The 18,038-nt window shown below is 33.3% G+C and overlaps 3 protein-coding genes and 1 long non-coding RNA gene across 16 annotated transcripts; 1 reads left to right on the forward strand and 3 right to left on the reverse strand.

Annotated features, from left to right (window-relative positions):
- Positions 1 to 2,146: 2,146 nt before the first annotated feature.
- Positions 2,147 to 12,694, reverse strand: LOC116351146 (regulator of G-protein signaling 7). 13 transcript variants are annotated; one of them, XR_004202099.1, is made up of 12 exons: positions 10,010 to 10,209; positions 9,723 to 9,847; positions 9,399 to 9,646; positions 9,075 to 9,271; positions 8,908 to 8,997; positions 8,248 to 8,397; positions 8,115 to 8,148; positions 7,925 to 8,038; positions 7,682 to 7,807; positions 7,327 to 7,615; positions 2,367 to 3,920; positions 2,147 to 2,275 (listed from the first exon to the last, which is right to left on the reverse strand). XR_004202099.1 is itself a non-coding variant. In XM_031783216.1 (12 exons), exons 1-12 carry the CDS (start codon positions 10,059 to 10,061, stop codon positions 3,786 to 3,788), a joined length of 1,455 nt encoding a protein of 484 aa, XP_031639076.1. In that variant the 5' UTR covers positions 10,062 to 10,209; the 3' UTR covers positions 3,696 to 3,785. The 13 variants fall into 13 exon arrangements, 10 of the variants coding, with proteins under 10 accessions (XP_031639075.1, XP_031639076.1, XP_031639073.1 ...); XR_004202100.1 differs by having other exon boundaries at positions 2,149 to 3,552; positions 3,632 to 3,920; XR_004202101.1 differs by having other exon boundaries at positions 2,153 to 2,275; positions 3,632 to 3,920.
- A 419-nt stretch (positions 12,695 to 13,113) lies between these two features.
- Positions 13,114 to 14,901, reverse strand: LOC116351148 (pre-mRNA-splicing factor SPF27). Its single transcript, XM_031783218.1, has 4 exons — positions 14,767 to 14,901; positions 14,446 to 14,690; positions 13,486 to 13,783; positions 13,114 to 13,378 (listed from the first exon to the last, which is right to left on the reverse strand). The coding sequence occupies exons 2-4, from the start codon at positions 14,682 to 14,684 to the stop codon at positions 13,136 to 13,138; spliced, it is 780 nt and encodes a 259-aa protein (XP_031639078.1). The 5' UTR covers positions 14,685 to 14,690; positions 14,767 to 14,901; the 3' UTR covers positions 13,114 to 13,135.
- LOC116351149 lies at positions 13,877 to 14,439 on the reverse strand. Its single transcript, XR_004202102.1, has 2 exons — positions 14,166 to 14,439; positions 13,877 to 14,028 (listed from the first exon to the last, which is right to left on the reverse strand). It is a non-coding gene; the product is annotated as an uncharacterized LOC116351149 (long non-coding RNA).
- A 427-nt stretch (positions 14,902 to 15,328) lies between the features above and the next one.
- LOC116351152 (60S ribosomal protein L4) lies at positions 15,329 to 17,893 on the forward strand. The gene is made up of 6 exons (XM_031783222.1): positions 15,329 to 15,462; positions 15,907 to 16,087; positions 16,228 to 16,282; positions 16,361 to 16,676; positions 16,986 to 17,084; positions 17,233 to 17,893. The coding sequence occupies exons 1-6, from the start codon at positions 15,460 to 15,462 to the stop codon at positions 17,800 to 17,802; spliced, it is 1,224 nt and encodes a 407-aa protein (XP_031639082.1). The 5' UTR covers positions 15,329 to 15,459; the 3' UTR covers positions 17,803 to 17,893.
- The last annotated feature ends 145 nt before the right edge of the window (positions 17,894 to 18,038 follow it).

The raw sequence follows: 18,038 nt of genomic DNA on the forward strand, positions 1-18,038 counted from the left end.
CATTACGTTTTGTATCTATCTGTCAAATGTCACACTCACACTTATAAGTTTACGTATGGAATTTTAACAATATCATTTCTACAAGATCTACACACGCTACACCCGAGGCTTTTTAAGTTAAATTAAAACGCATATAAATTTATTTTTTTAAATAGAAATTATCTAATGCTAATTGTGCTAACTTCATTTTCAAAACAAAAAAATGAAACAATTTATTAAATTATTTTTCAACAATTTTTGGTTTCAACAATTTTTGAATGCGCTCATTCTCAAACTTGTGAAATAATATCCCATTCTATATATAGATGGCACTGTCTATACGAAGTTCGGCAAACAAAGCATTACGCTTATTGAGCGCATTACACCCCTTAGAACAGTAGCTAGTTATCAAAATTTACATATTTTGTATAATAAAAAGTCAATGTTCTTTATTCCTTTGTTAACAAAATATTATCTCGCTTTGATATGCAACCGTTTTAAGACGCGTTTCGATATGCGACCAAACAATAAGTTGTTTTTATTCTAGAGCGTTCATTTATATTTTCAGAAGTAATTGGAAATATACTGTGAAAAATTAACAATACGAAAATTAGTAAGCCGCACAGAATCGAAGAAAGTCGCACAAACACTGTAAAATAAAGTTTCAATCCAATTCAGGATTTTTTCAGAATATTTAGGATTAGAATTGATATTTTTTCGCAGACAATATATTTAGCTGTCGTCATCTGTATATCACAGCTCATCTAGATATCGTCAATATAGATAGCTGAAATATCCAGATGACAGCAGCTAAATATATTGTCTGTTTTTTTCGATTTTGTGTGTGATTCATTTGTGTATAGTTCTCCGACACTTTCAAATAAAGTCAACTTTTGATGTTAGAATGAAAAATATTGTGTATAAGAATCGAACGATAATCGAAAGAATTCACAAATAATCGAAATAATTAAAAAGTAATTTTTTGAAGTGAATCGCCCCTAGCACTGAGTGAACATTAACATGAAATGTTTTTAGCACATTCTAACGTTGAAAAATGTTACCTTTTGGCCCATTCTGGTGGTCATTTTCGTGTAATGGAACGGAGATTATATGCATAGTTTCCACGAATTCCAATGGAATGGATCTACTTGTTTCTTACACTTCCACTTGTTCCTCTCATTTCAATAATATTTCATTTGACAACATAATGTGAACACAACTCAACACATTAAGTTTTAAATTGAAAATCTAAATGTTACGCTCAAATAAAAAATAAACAAATTATTTGGAAAGAGATTTGCATAATTTAATTTAAAACTCTGCAGAAGAACTCTTTAATACGTCATTTATTGCATTTATATTTCTTTATTTTTGGAATTAGTATTTTAAATTTTCGAAATGCAACTGACATCTTTCTGACAATTTTCTATTCGCGCGGTGTATATGTGTCAAACCAAATCCAACGATATTCATTTATATGTATTAAAAATGTGCTCGCATCTTGTGACAGTATTGTAAGTATAAACAACTATCACACCAACCGATTTTGTTTACAATAAAACTTTGTTTTGTTTTCAAGAGGATTTCTTGAGAATTATATGTGAGTATCTATCTGTAGCGTGGTTTGGGCGATCACAGTTGGTTTTGTGTTCATTTTTGTTTTAATTTCGAAATATCAGAGTGTTGATAAAATTTACTGTGAATATTCCAACAACATTTCGATCGGGAAAATATTTGATGTCACATTGGAAATAAATTTCATCATTCGATTTAGAATACAGAGTCACTTTGTTGAGGTAAAACGTGATAATTATAATGCGTTCTTCATTACTATTTCATTTGATTTGTGATAGAAGTGTTTTCATCTTATTGTGTTTGTGATCTATGTTTATATTTTGTGCATTTTTTTCTTAATTTGTGTCTATTTTTTTATTTTCGTTTATTTGTATCAGTTCTCCGAGAATGAAAAGCATTAAACTTTGCTTAAACATGTAATTTTGTTTATGCAGAAAACAATAAATATGTGTATTTAAGTGCAGATTTTTATAATTTAGTGTTATTTTATGATTAAAAATCGATGTTTAAAATTTCAGACATAAAGCTGACAAAAAAGTTGATAGTATTTTTTACATAATTCATTCATGCAGATTTTGTAAACAATGCGGAATTTCATGCAGAAATTTTAATCGAAGAGCAAAGAAAAAATATATTCCAGAAAATCAAACATGCAGCTCGCTTTATTAATTGATGTGTTTTCTATCCGCGAATAATAGTGCAGATTTCGCGAAGTGGGTGGCTGTAATGACAGACGTAAAATTATTTGTTTAGTGTATGTCTAGCTACATGGTTCAATATAGTTTTCTGACATAAAGCAAAAAAAAAGTTACTTGTTAGAGTGGCTCTTGGTCTATTATAGGCACTGTTAATATAGTATTACTATAGCGGCAGCGTTTTCTACTCTCTGGCTGGATGGTTTGATATCGAAGAAAAGAATCATCTGAAGACATACCCATTCGGTCCACCATCACCGCGTAATTCAACATGGCAATGGTACATTGAGTATCGCGTAAATATTCACGACTGGATTTTGATCATTACATGAAGTCGAACCAAGTAAATGATAACATCGCCGTGACAGTGACCAACAAAGAGCCGTTAATGTTTTTCTTTGGTGCACCGAAGATGGCACCCACTCGGCCATTTGGTTTGAAGAGACGAAAGAGATGTCTAGGATCGCGTAAATTTTTGGTGAGCGTCAAGAAACTTGGCCATTCAGTGGTGAAATTGGAAGATGAATGGGGAACATCACAAACATGCGCGAATTGCCAAGAACGATTTCCAGCGAACACAAAACCGCATCGATTCAAAGTGTGCTACGGTTGCAAAGCGAAACCGATTGCTGGACTACCGGACTCAGTCGCTATACAATTATCAGGATGTGGCGAGAATACTTCGGAATGGGCGTTTAATGTCAAAGGTTAATGTTACCTACAAAAATTGGCCATCAAATGTTCAGGGTGATGTTGCTGCTCCACAGACAGTTGTTTGGCACCGCGATATTGCTGCTGCAAAATGCATTATGCTCAAAGGTATGAATCAATTGAAAATAGAGTATATTCATTTTTTAATGTTTTTGCTTCAAAGGACTTTGTCCAATGTTTGGCGTACTAGTGCCTGATTCGTTGAGAAGACCACCAAACAATGTCAACTGACAAGCAGCAGCATTGAATCCATAAATTATTAGATAAAACAAATATTCTAACGATTAGTTAGCTTAGCTAGGCTTGACACTATTTGTATTACACAAATCTGTGGCCTAGTTGTGCGTTCATAAGAACAGTACAACGGTAGTACGGAGGGAAGGAGCCCGTAGGTGAGTAAAGTTTTTAATTTAAAAAAATGATATTTTATATACAACTCAATTGATACTAATGATTGTCGTTCCTCTTTTCCATGTATTCACACCTGAATGTTACGCTATGGCAACCGTAAAAATAACTGAAACTATAGTGAATTTGTGCCTGGTAATGGGTGAATTTGTATTTCAAATTGTTCCTTGACGCGCCCCTAGCACTGAGTGAACATTAACATTAACATGAAATGTTTTTTTTGTGTGTTCAGAAAGTTGTTTTTGAATTTTCAATAGTATTACCTCAAGGTGGTTTTCATTTTTATTTTGTTAATATGTTTGTTTATATTACAATCAATCATGTTTGTTGCATTATTGTTCTGATTACTTTTTTAATGTTTTTTTAATCTTCTAACGTTTCTTTCCTTCTTTTTTTTCTGATTGAAAAACACAAATTTCACTTTCGAGAATATGATTACGACACATTTATATAAACATATACATTTAAAATATAATATTTTTTTAATGTAAGTTTGCATATAAAAAAACACATTTAACGTTTTACGCCAAATAAATTTGGAATGGATTTTACCTAGGGAAAGAATGAAAAAATGGAAATTAATCAATTGGTAATGGAACAGAATGGAAAATGAAATTAAAAAAAGAAAGTATATAGTTTAAGCGCAAAATCAATGACCACAACAACATTGCTTTAATTTGAGATTCGGTAGTAGTCGTAGTAGAAGTGTTGAGATCGTTGATCACTGTGAAAGAAATTTTTATACTTACTATTTCTCCCAAGTCAGTATAATACTTTTTTCGAAGAGTGTACACGCTCTTCTCACACTCTTCGTATAGTTTTATTCGACTCCCTTCTCACACTCTTCTCACACTTTTGCATAAAACACGTATATTGTTTTTAACTGAGCATCAATTTTTTTCTCTAAAAAATTTTCTTTTTTTTCTTTATAATAAATTTTTCCACTGATTAATAATTTTTGATTTTGTTAATTTTTGACATTTTGAAAAAAATGAACGTATACAAAAAAATGAATTAGCTGTTGCAACAGCAATTGTCGTTCTGTTGTATTTTGACACAGCTGACGAATGCTATAAACGTTCAAATATCAAAATACAAACATTACTTCCACTGGAATGCAGTGACAGCAGTTCTCACTCAATATACATGTTTTATGCAAAAGTGTGAGAAGAGTGTGAGAAGGGAGTCGAATAAAACTATACGAAGAGTGTGAGAAGAGCGTGTACACTCTTCGAAAAGAGTATTATACTGACTTGGGCTAGTACTTTTTAGCATCGTCCACTACAGATTTACCGGCATTAAAATTGTAATGTTACTAACCATTACATTAACATAAATGTTTGTAATAGTTAATAAAATTATAATAGCTATTAATGTAATGCTAACATCTAACATTACAATTTCAATACCTAATACCGATAATGTCTTGTTACAATAACAATGTGTTACCCGTATTGTTAAAAATCTAACATTAATATTGAGACTTTTCAACACAACTTTAAGTTGAAAATATATTTACAATAGATGGCGTTTGTGTCTGCTCCAAGCTCATCATTGAAATTGATTGGGTTGATGAGAAATTTCAATGATGAGCTTAGAGCAGACACACCCGCCATCTATTGTAAATACATTTTCAACCTAAAGTTGTGTTGAAAAGTCTCAATATTAATGTTAGATTTTTGATATTAGCGGCAGCGTTGAGTAACACATTATTATTGTAACGAAGCATTGCCAGTAAGGCTATAAGAATAGCAATAGCTATTACTAGTAATGCATAAATCTAACATTACAATTGTAATAGCATTACAGTAATGCTTCGTTACAATTGTAATGTGTTACTGCAAAATGTAAATCTGTATCGTCCACTAAATGGGCTTAAATAATAATAGTTATTGTTTTAATACAAGTGATTGATCATTATTATAACAATAACTTATGACCAGTTAGTTCAATATATTGTCTGTTTGAAACAATGAAATTTCTATTATGAGAATGTTCGCGTAGACGTCCGTGCTTTTTGATTTTTTGATTTTATTTGTAGTAATAATGGAGTTGATGCCTGAATGGTCGAAAACAATTTGGCATGAGTAAATGATTCAACATGTACAATCCTTTCTTAGTCATATTTCTCGCTGCATTTATGTTGCGACTGAATATAACTGTTGTTTTGGGTATTACCTGCTTCTTGTATTTTTTTTGTCTTTGTTCTGGATTTGCTTCTGAAACCGGCCGATGCATACGGATTTTTTATATGTTGCACAGAAAGAAAAAATGTGGTATTTTTAATTCAAGTTTGGTAGATTTAATATTAAATCAACCAACAACGAATTAAATTTACCATTTTTGACATCTCTGAGGCATATTTTTCAAAAGTGACTATTTGTTGAATAAGTTTTACCAACTGCTTCATTGCATTTACCAACTTATCGAAACCACAGATGACGCTATAGCCCATGAATTTGGCGAATTCAACAATTCGTACACCGATTGAAATTCAGTTTAGTGGTGAATGAATGAATATGCGTTGTGAATAAAAATATATGTAAATTTACCAGTCATATTTTCTGTGCGTCTCGAACAAACAACCGCGTGGCACTGGCAACGGTTGTTGTTGCCGTCCTCGTCACCCTTGTTGCCGTTGTTGCCGTCCTCGTCCACTTTGAGACCTACGCCGAGGTGGCATTTGTCGTCGATGTGGTGGAGGTTGTACCGCTTGTAGTGGCATCAATGCCAACATATCCACTACTACCAAATCTCAATTTTTGTCAGCAATCTGTTTGCTGTTGCGACTGTGTGGTCAAACTATATAGTTTCTTACATTCAAATGGTTTCCCAATCATCTCTCACTCACTCAGTCATTCATTCGGCCAGACACACCCACACTCTCTTTCATCCTAGCGCAGTGTAGTATTTTAGTACTGGTGGCGCCATCACATTTACAGTACTTTTGGCAACACTGTTATTAGTGTTTTGACATTTCATGAAATGTGACATTAATGTTTGTTGATATGAACCGTGTTTGAGTTTTTGAAATTCTAATTTATTATTGTGAGTTTTTATATGTATTTTATTATTATGATAAAATAACAGTGAAAAAAATGTGTGAAAACATATGTAAGTGTTGAAAATTTCAAAAAGACAAGTGTAAATTTCTTGAATTGAATTGGTAAAATTTCTTATTATTTACAAGGTGCGTTGTTCTTTAAGGAGTCAGTCAAAAATATATTTCTTTTTTATTACTTCATTAAGCGTCATTAAGTTCAATATTTTTAAAAAATATTATTGAGTTTTCCTCAGAATTATTGAAAGTTAGTTATCCGTTCTGTCGATTACGGTCGAGTAAATACACTTGTGCCACCGCTAGCACATTTTTGTTCCAGCCGTAACACATTTACACACTCACATTGCACCGCTCAGAGATACTCATAACAAACACATGTAGTAAAAAGAAATATATTTTTGACTGACTCCTTAAAGAACAACGCACCTTGTAAATAATAAGAAATTTTACCAATTCAATTCAAGAAATTTAAACTAATTTTTTTGAAATTTTCAATACTTACATATGTTTTCACACATTTTTTTCACTGTTATTTTATCATAATAATAAAATATATATCAAACTCACAATAATAAATTAGAATTTCATCACTTTATTTCAAAAACTCAAACACGGTTCAAATGAACGAACATTAATGTCACATTTCATGAAATGTCAAAACACTACGAACAGTGTTGCCAAAAGTTCTGTAAATGTGATGGGCACGTAGTTCCATTACGCGCCCTCCACTGCACCGCTACGCTCTCTTTTTTTATCTCACATACGCTCTGTTTCCATCATTATTTATCATCGTCATTTGAAAATCTCATTGTGAATGATGATAATGGAAAGAATGGAAAATGAATCAGGAATTGTAGAGTAATGGAATAGTAATTTTAAGTATGCCTTGAATTTTACCTTCTTCTTGGATCCATTTAAATATTCTTTATACATATCAGAACGAAGATAACGCGAATATGAGTCACTTTTCATTAAATGGTATACATGTGAGGCGGCTACGTCGATACACCATCGATTTGGTCCTCCGGGTGCATGTACGGCTTCGCGTGCCATTTCAATAGACTTTGAATCAACATTTACCGGAAATGGTGAATCCGGTGACAAATACTCCTTCCATATATTATTAACCGCTTCACGGACTTCGGATTGTGGCAGTTTTTTCATCTGTTGAACGGATTCCCAAAACCTGCAAAATAAGCGATGTTATTGGTGTTGTTTGTTAGTACGCCTTATGGTGATGTGCATTACTTACTTCAGGTTTTCATAGCTGTATTCTTTTTCTAAGAATTTAATAAATTGCTCATGCCCAATTGGGTCATTTAAAAGCTCTCTCAAATCGAAGGCCCATCGTTTCACTCTTCGAAGTGGAACATCCTTACTGTTGTTTCCAAAAAAGTTGTTTGTTTTATGTTTCGATATGTTTTGTAATAGTTCATAAGTTTATAAATAGTTTGACAAAATAAATGTATTCAAGAGCGAGTTTGTGAAAACTTACCTTGTTTTTTCTAAGTCCCACAATTCTGTATTATCTGTTTGCCATGGATTCGGTAATTCCGGACTAGTTAAAAAGTAATCGAACTCACTGTATTGCTCATAGTACGATACGAGGCTGCAAATGAAACGATATTAATTACTTGTAAACAATCGACTTTAATGGTTTTGGAAAAAATAAATATCACACTTACGAATCGGCAGCTTTGGAAACTTTTATTGTTCTACCTGCGGGTGGATAGAAAAAAATGGAAGTAATGGATATTAATAAACATATAATGGAAGTAATGCAAAGGAAATTAAGTGATGAATTGATGAAGTGATTACGCTCGAGTTTTTGTTTGCGCAATGCAATCAGTCTATTGTTCTGCTCTATAGGATTATTGCTGAGTGCAGCACCAGCTGAACCGGACCCATGACTTGAGGCGCCATGACGATACGCTTTTTTAATGTCCATTTCCGTTGTGTTAACACATCCTTGGTTGATAGAATGAAATGGGAAAACGACAAAAAACGTTCGAAAAAGATGTTTTATTCATTCATTCACGCTGTTACTTATTTGCTACTGATTTAGTTTTAAGTTGTTCCTCTTAATTCTCTAAAAATAAAAATCGAAATCGTCGCAATCAATGTTTGAATAGGTCTGCTACGCACTGGGTTGGTTTTCAGTTTTATCTTCTTCTTTCGCGAATCACATGGTACGTTACTATGAAAGACACAACCATGATTCCATCAGATGTTGAAGCAGCAATTCAAAAGTATGTTGAACTGACGAATAGATTCGCGAAAGAAGACGATAAAACTGAAAACCAACCCAATGTAGCAGACCTATTCAAACATTGATTGCGATTATTTCGATTTTTATTTTTAGAGAATTAAGAGAAACAATTTAAAACTAAATCAGTAGCAAATAAGTAGTATTTGTAACATCGTAAAAATTCGGCGAAAAATTCAACATTTGGTTGTTACGATGAACAAAAAACATACCAGGCATCGGTCTATGTACATCCCAAAATGCTCGCTCTTGCGAATCAAGAACCTTGCGTTCGAGTTTGTCACGTTTCTTATCCACTTTACCTAGGTTGGATCACATAGAAAAGAATGGAAATAGTTGAAAGAATGGAATTGAATTTTTAATCAACAATCCACTTTACTCTGGGCTTCGGCCTGCATGAATATAAACTCCCATTTTCTGGAAAACATTTTTTGTAAACGTGCTAAGTTTTCCGCCTCATAGTCGGCTAATTCGAGCCGTGTTTTATTTTGCATTGTTCGCTTACACAAATATACGGCATAGTCCGTATTTTCTGGTTCCCACATATTCGATGGCCAAAAGTATGGCGTTTGAAATCTAATTCACAGAGAATATAATATTTTATTTATTGCAATTTTTGTTTTCAAATGTCTCAACATAATTATGAATTATATTTCTTAACTCAGTAGTTTGCAAATTGAAATGTTACATTTGAAAAGAATACCTATAAAATGTGCCGTCATTTTTAACTGTTAGTTGATGATCGTCGATCGGAAATAGATATCCATGTGATGATAGTAAGTGTGCCAAGTGTATTGCATCGGTGACATCTTCAACATCCAAATTTTTGAGTATCCATGAAATGAGATCAGCGCCCGTAAACACTGATGGGACTTTGCTTATAAAAGCTTTTACTGTTCTCACCGAAACGCCACCATTTTCACCTTGCATCTTATCGACAATTGCTTCCATCTAAATGAACACATGGAATGAGATTCAATTGAAATTTTATTTCAGTTTTATGTGTGCTCCATTAATTAGGTCATACTTTTTTATAAACTAAAATATTTGGTGCCACTTCTGTGATTGGAGCGATTGTTGTTGAATTGGCCTTTTTAGATACTGACGATGACGCTTTGTCAGATTCTGACGTCATTGTTACCATTTTGTTACCTAGAATCAACATAAGGAACATATATAATAAAAAATCAATGCATATAAATTCTTTATCAAACAAATATTCTGCAAATTATGCAGGTCAATCGTAGTCCCATTATATGTTGTTATTCTTTTTTTTTGCTTGTTCCACTACATTTTATGTCCCAGCTTTTGTACCTGGTGTAGTAATCAATATTGATTCTATTATATTTTTACTTTGAAATGACATAATATGGATTTCGTTTCAATTAGTTTTAGACACCGTTAGATATTTGTTTTCATCTAAATTAATTTTATTTTTCTGATTCCAATCATAAAGCCTAAAAATTGACGCATTGGCAATGCTTGCATGTATAGAATACTGCATGTATGGTGAGAACTAAAGCGATCCAAAATTCAGTTAAAAATAAAATGCCAACATACATTTTTTGCAGTTACAATAGCAACAATCATTTATAGACCGATTATACCTTTCGGTGTGTGGTACGAGGGTTGCTCCTTAATTATTGAGAATTGGCAACATTTAGTGTTGCCCGATGCAAACCATTGTCATATTCGTAAAATTTGGCATTTTTAATTAACAATAGCTTTTACAGAATGGATTTTAGTTTTGTGGTATGGCTGCGGCAGTAGCTCAAACATGACACCCCAAAAAAGTGCACTTTTCTGGATATACACCTAATTTGAACTACGGACAATATATTTGATCTATCCTAATTTGGTCTCTGGTGGACAAAGGGATCTCGAATTAGGCGTACACAGAGAATGGTGCATTATTTTGATCTTTAGGTTGGTCAAACAGTCGACTGTTTGATGGGCTGCCTTTTGCCATGATTTGGGATCATAAGTTTCGGAAGTTTGGTTTTCATATTTCCGTGATGACTTTTGGCAATCAAATGGTTGCATATTGTTCAACATTCAAAGCCCTCTGATCCTCTAAAGACATGGTATCAATATGGCCCACAACACTGTAAAATAATGCGGTCCACTTTTTCCCTATCACTTCACGAACGAACAACTTTTGTTGGATTGTTTTCATGTTTGAAGACTCAGAGAGTCGACTGAGTTTTTTTTTTCGGGTCCAAAGCACTAGAATCATGTCTTGGCTACTATTGCGATCGCGCAGATGTGTTTTGGTGATCCTCTGTTTAGTTTACTTGGACATTTCTTAGCACCAAATAAAAGGTTTCAATTTTTGAGCAATCGTCGAATTATGTGGTTTGAAGGTACAAATTGCCAGGTGATTATGAAATATTGAATGTATGCCGTGGGATGATATGCCCAGACATGCCACAATTTAACTGTAAAAGAAACTACGATCCAAGTTAATCAGTATGTGCACAGCAGCAGAGTGTTTGCAGCAACATCAGTTTTCGGAGGACCATCGTGCGATTGATCTCTGTGGCTAGCACCATGACGATGGAACTCCGCAAACCAGTTATATACGGTGGCAGGGCATGGTACTTCCTTCCTATACCCCAACTTAAGTCGGAAGTAATGTTCTTGAGTAGAGAGCCCTCTTTGAAAATTTAAGAAAAAATCGTTCGAATTTTTTTTTTTTTAATTTCATTTTTTCTGAATACTGATTTGATTTGAATGGCGCCGTAGCCATACCACAAAACTAAAATTCATTCTGTAGAAGCTATTGTTCATTAGAAATGTCACACTTTACGAATATGACAATGGTTTGCATCGGGCAACACTAAATGTTGCCAATTCTCAATAATTAAGGAGCTACCTACGTAATAAAACAAATTATGTTGCTCTTTTATTTTCAATAGAGTTGAATCACTTTAATTCCCACCCGTTCATATAACATATACATTTACACGTGTTGTGCAAATATTATCACTGGCGCGCACTGAGATAGCACTGCATCTTCTTCATCATTCTTTCACATTCACAAGAATCAAATGGAGTAACATTTTGTGCTCAGTCTACTGAATAAATTCTACGGCGATTCAATAAACATTATGCTCGCTGTCGTTATCACTTTATCCATTTTTATCTATTTTGCTATTTTAGCATTTTAGCGATAAAACTTTTATTTTTAGCCAGAAATATGCCACAGAAAAAAATACATGAGAACATTGTGTTAATAGTTGTTTGGGCTGAGTTATTTCATTTAAGCACTTTGGGACTAAGGATTAATGTACATAAAGGCCCGTATTATGTGCTATGATGTCGAAGGTGCAAAATTTGCAAATATTTTCATTTGCATTAACAATTTTTTCATGCACACGTTGATTGTACATTTTATGCTACCAATATCCTCCCTCACAAAACATAAAGACACACACTACATATTGTTTTTTTACTGTTTTCATTTTAGTCGTCCTCGCTTTGTATCGTTGATTACCTTATCGAGTAAGTGCCATAACATAAATTCCTGGTTGCCAATTTTGTTCGTTACAGACAATAATTTTGCGTATTAGTCTTCATTTAAAATGTGAGGGAGGAAAAACAATGTTTATTATCCTTATTGTCTTTGTAGAAATAATATTATTAGAAGTTTTTTTTGTAGAAACTGTATCCGTTTTTTGATCAAGCAATTACGTAGAAAAAACTAAAACAAACAGAATAAATGAAATGTGCAAACAAACTGAGAAGAGAAAATAAATTTTCAGAATTGATTTTTTTTTACTGCTTTGATGTGTATTTGTCGAATTCACAGCAAATAGAATGACCTGTGCGACCCATGAGAGTCACCATCATTTACTGACATTTTCTCGACTAATTTCTGCGCACTAAACCGTTCTTATCCACTCTTGAACCACTGTGTACTATGTGTTTTTGTGCCTCATATTCGTTTTCATGTGATTTTTTTTTTGCTCCATATATACAACTGTAAAAATACACACATATGGAGCAAATAGTCTTTTTGCAATAGGCTTTATCCCGTTTGGAAAATGTCTTGCGCGAGATTGAAAAATATTTCAATTTGTTACACATTTCACAAAGGCAATTCCGCTTTACTAATATAATTGTAATATCTCTCTCTACAGTCTACATATTTTTTCTAAATTGCATTAAATTATATATGTGATATAAAATTCGCTTAGTTTTTATCGGAAATTTCAATTAAGTTGTTAAAGAGTTGCTATAGCACCATTCAATGAATGGAAACAACGCTATTTGTCAATCTTTCAACAACAACAACAAACATATGCGGTATGTTTCTTGCTGTCGATTTCTCAATGATTTTTATTTCACATATAAAAACAAACGGGCATAACTATTTTTTTTAATTCAATTCTAAATATAATTGATGACAAATATGGTTAATTTTCTTTAATCGATTATTTAATTGTCTGTCTCCATTTCATTTGTATCGTTTGTATGTTTATAACCATTTTCAATTCCATTTGTAATTGGTGGTTGTTCGTCAGCAAATTCTCTGTCATTCTCGTTGTTTTCATTCGATTCTTCATTCGAAGAATGTTGATTGCCTTCTTCATTTGTTTCTTGTTGCTTTGATTTTACAATCTCCTCTTCGAGTCGAACACATGCCTGTTCGATTTCGTAATTTTTCGATACCAATATGACCTGGGATGAATCACAAAGGAAAAAAAATGAAAATAATGGAAAATTAATTGGGAGAATGGAGCACTCCTTCAATAGTGGAAGAGTAATTTTTAAGTGATTATACTAACCCATTGAGTTTCGAGTGTACGCAATTTTACACCGGCCTCCGTTTGTTTGTCCTTTCGTTGCCAATTGATATCTTGAATTTCCTTCTTGATGCTTTCTAGTTGTTTTTGTGCTTTGGCCAACATTGATGTCAACACATCCAAATAGACTTTCCACGTTTCACAGCCATATTCGAGCAACAACTCTAAATTCATTGCACGTACTGCTTGATGTTCCAGTTGTGCCATTGAATTTTCAACAGCATCTTGCCATGCTGTCAATTCAGATATTTTACTTGGTGGCGGCGGTGGTAATTCATATCTGAAATAGGCAGAAGAAAAGTCATTTAAATAGAGTTATTTTGTAAAGAATAATAGAAAAATAAAAGACATTTCAATAATACCATGAGGGAAATTACGGAAGAAAAATAATTTAAATATATATAGTTTAAGAGTAAATCAATGACATGAATTTGAATTATTTGAAATCATTTGAACAAACAACATTGCTTAAATTTGAGATCTGATGGTTGTAATCGATCCTGTCGATGGTCCGACGAGCACTTCCTAGATTAGAGAATGAAACAAACAATGAGTCATATGAGACCAATGAATACACCGATCCATTCGAATTACAATAAAATTCACATAAGCAGATACAAACAACGTATGAAATTTGTAGTGAGATTTTATTTGAAAATTACCTTTTGATGTTATTGTATGTTCACCATTTTGGTGTGATCTTTTTTCCTATGCGATTGTGTATCCAGTTAACCAATGATTCTATGTGGCCTTCTCTACTACTACTATCAAATCTCAATTTTTAAGTAATATTTTTGCTTACACGTCTATTATATGTGTGGCTTTACGAACAGACTTATAAAGATATTTTATTTTTTAAGGATATTCAGAATATTGGAGGATGCCTTGAAATTTTTATGAGTCTACTCTATTAAATAGAGTAGTTGGCAACGAAATTCCTACCGTTTCATACTCAGCGGTTCCATGGGCAAACGGTTTTGTATGCGTTCGAATTCATTTCGCATTAATCCGCTTTCAAATGAAGTCGTATTTATTGGCGGAAGATGTTCCAAGTAATTTTTGGTTGGTCGGTATCGTCGTGTCTCTTCTTCAACCATGGCCAGAGCGGTCTCTCGTACGCCGGTATCTTCATATCCATGATCGAAATATGGAAGAGCATCCACAACTACATCTGTTGACATGTTTTTCTATTTATTTGCAAATAAACGAACAAAAATTACAAATTTTTCTACGCACTAGAACACAATTTTTGGTATTACTTACGCTATTTGGTTTTAGTTCGAAACGTTTATGTTATATAAATATGCAAATATCAGTGACAGCTACATTCGTTCTCAACGCCATATGAGGATGGAACAGTAACTACATAAAGTTTCATCCAATAATTCTGAAAATCGGATCAATTACAGTCTCACTATTATATAGAAATTTGAATACTGGCTAATAATAGTGTGAAGTAGTTGCATTATCCTGCTTGTCCATTCAGTTTTATTTTATTAGAATGATTTTATTATATTATGAGTAACAAAACTGGCACCAAATCAAATTTTATTAAAATTTCAAAACTTCTTTGACAGTTGCATATTTCTTTGTGAATTTGTTCAAAATAAAAGTTCTTTTAAAAACATCTTGTTTTTATTTTAAAATAGATTTGAAAAGTATTGAGAGAAATTAAAAGAAAATAAGTTCTAGGAAAATATTTTGAAATAAAATTTGTTTATAAATTGTACGTATTGAGTCTAGTTCTTCTTATTCAACACAAGTTAGTGGTGCCCTCTGCATGGCAACATGTTGAAGTCTCAGTTAATTCAGTTTTTATGGAATCATGAACATCCGGAGATATATGTCGTGCCGCCATATTTTCTTTCTTTTCCAAAGTCTGTCGTAGCATGACGACGGGTCTTCAAAATAATTATCGAATTATTTTTGAATAAAACAAGTGAATTTAGTTTAAAAATGGTAAGAAAATATTGAGAATTTGAAATATTGTGCCGATAAATCGTATGCAATAGTTGTAAAAGTTTTCCAAAATCATTTTTGAGAAATTCGATCGTTTTTTCCCTTAAATTGTCCGCAAGTTTAAAATTGTTGTGTTGTAGATATAGTGTATACACCGCAATATGAATTCAATACAGTATCCCACGTGGGCCGATGACATGGAATTGTAACCAATCGTGTAAATATTTTATTGCACAATTCCAATAATGACACATTTAGTAATATCATTGCCCAGATCATCGAATTCTTAGTAAATTGTTAGATTTTTTTTGGTAAAAAGTAATTTATAATAATTGTTGGGAAACGCGTGCATAACCTCAACTTATAATGTGCAATTCTTTTATATGTCTGTGAATTCGTTTCAATTGGAAAAAAATGTTGTGTATTTTTTATTTAATTTTTTAGAGTTTATCGGCATCACGCCCACTCGTGAGTATTTACTCCGAGAAAAATCAAGCTATCAAGGACAAAACCGTCGCATTGCCAACAGTTTTCAAGGCACCAATCCGACCTGATATTGTCAATGAAGTTCATCAATTGATGCGTCGTAACAACCGTCAAGCATACGCTGTTAGCGACAAAGCTGGTGAGTGTGAAATAGTGTGAAATAATACATTTTCAAGTGACTCAATATTGGAAACAAACTCGCTATGCTAATTTTGATGTAAAACAAAGGGAAAGTGCAGAGAAATTAAAATGTGTTTATTTTATGATTTATTTAAACAGGTCACCAAACATCAGCTGAATCATGGGGAACAGGGCGTGCTGTTGCCCGTATCCCGTAAGTATAATTAGAGTGCGCATTTATTATAACACTTAATCAATTAACTATGATTCAATTTTCGTTTTATTTTTATAGACGTGTTCGTGGTGGTGGTACTCACCGCTCTGGTCAGGGTGCTTTCGGTAACATGTGCCGTGGTGGTCGCATGTTTGCACCCACCAAGCCATGGCGCAGATGGCATCGTAAGATCAATGTCAACCAACGCCGTTTCGCTTTGGTTTCAGCCATCGCTGCTTCAGGTGTTCCAGCTTTGGTTCAATCAAAAGGACACATCATCGATGGTGTTTCTGAATTCCCATTGGTCGTTTCGGACGAAACACAAAAATTGACCAAAACCAAGCAAGCTGTTGCTCTTTTGCGCCGTCTTCGCGTATGGGCTGACATCCAAAAGGTATTGAAATTTTTTTGAAAATAAGCAAAAACTTTCAATCAATCACTTTCTCAATTTAATTTCGTGAATTATGTGTATGAATTGCATTTTAAACATTTTGTTGAACAATATCCATGTTTGTTACAAATTGCGAAACAACGTTTCGGTTTAAAAAATGCCAGAGTGATTTTAATCAACAGGCGTTCCGTTGAACATACTCAATATATTTTTTCGGGTGCAGCTTGATTATACAGTTTAAAAGTTTAGATACTGTTTAGAATTAAACTAAATTTCATTTATATTTTAAAAAAATGCCTTTATCAATTTTAGGTGTACAAGTCCCAACGTTTCCGTGCTGGTCGTGGTAAAATGCGTAACCGTCGTCGAATCCAACGTCGAGGACCATTGGTTGTTTACTACAAGGACGAAGTAAGTTTTCACATCAAACATTCTCTATTTATTATTAAAAATTTAATTTAATTATATATATATGAGTGGAGCAAATTGAGTTTTTTGTATATATTTTCAATTGTAAACGTTTATTGAACAAATTAATTTTGATTGTTGTTACTTTTAGGGTATCCGCAAGGCGTTCCGTAACATTCCTGGTGTCGATACATTAGCAGTTGATAAGCTCAACTTGTTAAAATTGGCACCAGGTGGTCATGTTGGTCGCTTTGTCGTCTGGACCGAATCGGCATTTAGCCGACTTAACGATCTGTTTGGTACTTGGGACAAAGCTTCAACCATGAAAAAAGGTTATAATTTGCCACAACCAAAAATGGCCAACACCGATTTGAGCCGTTTGTTGAAATCCGAAGAAATTCGTTCGGTATTGCGTGCACCGAAGAAGATACAATTCCGTCATGTGCGTCGTCTTAATCCATTGGTTAACAAACGTGCATTGGTTAAACTTAACCCATATGCTGCCGTTCTTAAGCGTCGTGCTATTTTGTCAGCTGAAGCTCGTAAACATTCTAGCAATTTGGAAGATGCTAAACGTCGTGGTGTTAAATTGACAAAATCAAATCCATCAGTCATTTTTGCACGCGCATTGGAAGTACGAAAGGCTCAATTGAAAAAAGCCGCCGCTGCCCGAAAAGCAAGAAAGGCCACCAATGCCAAAAAAGCACCAGCCAAGAAGTAAACAGTGTAACGTTTTTTTAAAACTTGTTCAACACTATTTACCTTGATAAACCATAATAAAACACTATAAAAATTGAAGGAAAGAAATATAACATATGTGTTTTATTTTCGTCGAATTGATTTTTGAAACAACAATTCCTATATTTCCATCGATAAGAGAAAGTGCGGTTTTTATTCATTCACTTAGCATACAGCACATGTGTCCGATTGTTGTGGTGAATATGGTGATTACATTTG

Source organism: Contarinia nasturtii, unplaced genomic scaffold (assembly GCF_009176525.2).
Source record: "Contarinia nasturtii isolate CC-2019 unplaced genomic scaffold, AAFC_CNas_1.1 Cnas_scaffold_4757, whole genome shotgun sequence".
NCBI classification, from domain to species: domain Eukaryota; kingdom Metazoa; phylum Arthropoda; class Insecta; order Diptera; family Cecidomyiidae; genus Contarinia; species Contarinia nasturtii.

Excerpts from the sequence above, each read along its gene's own strand:
- LOC116351146 (XM_031783207.1), bottom strand. The coding sequence starts at position 10,061 with ATGTCATTTCAAAGTAAAAATATAATAGAATCAATATTGATTACTACA. Across the intron at positions 9,272-9,398 it reads AATGACGGCACATTTTATAG|ATTTCAAACGCCATACTTTT; the intron begins GTATTCTTTTCA and ends TCTGTGAATTAG. Across the intron at positions 8,998-9,074 it reads CATGCAGGCCGAAGCCCAGA|GTAAAGTGGATAAGAAACGT; the intron begins GTAAAGTGGATT and ends GATCCAACCTAG.
- LOC116351148 (XM_031783218.1), bottom strand. The coding sequence starts at position 14,684 with ATGTCAACAGATGTAGTTGTGGATGCTCTTCCATATTTCGATCATGGA. Across the intron at positions 13,784-14,445 it reads GAACCGCTGAGTATGAAACG|ATATGAATTACCACCGCCGC; the intron begins GTAGGAATTTCG and ends TGCCTATTTCAG. Across the intron at positions 13,379-13,485 it reads GTACACTCGAAACTCAATGG|GTCATATTGGTATCGAAAAA; the intron begins GTTAGTATAATC and ends GATTCATCCCAG.
- LOC116351152 (XM_031783222.1), top strand. Across the intron at positions 16,283-16,360 it reads CGTGCTGTTGCCCGTATCCC|ACGTGTTCGTGGTGGTGGTA; the intron begins GTAAGTATAATT and ends TTATTTTTATAG. Across the intron at positions 17,085-17,232 it reads TTGTTTACTACAAGGACGAA|GGTATCCGCAAGGCGTTCCG; the intron begins GTAAGTTTTCAC and ends TGTTACTTTTAG.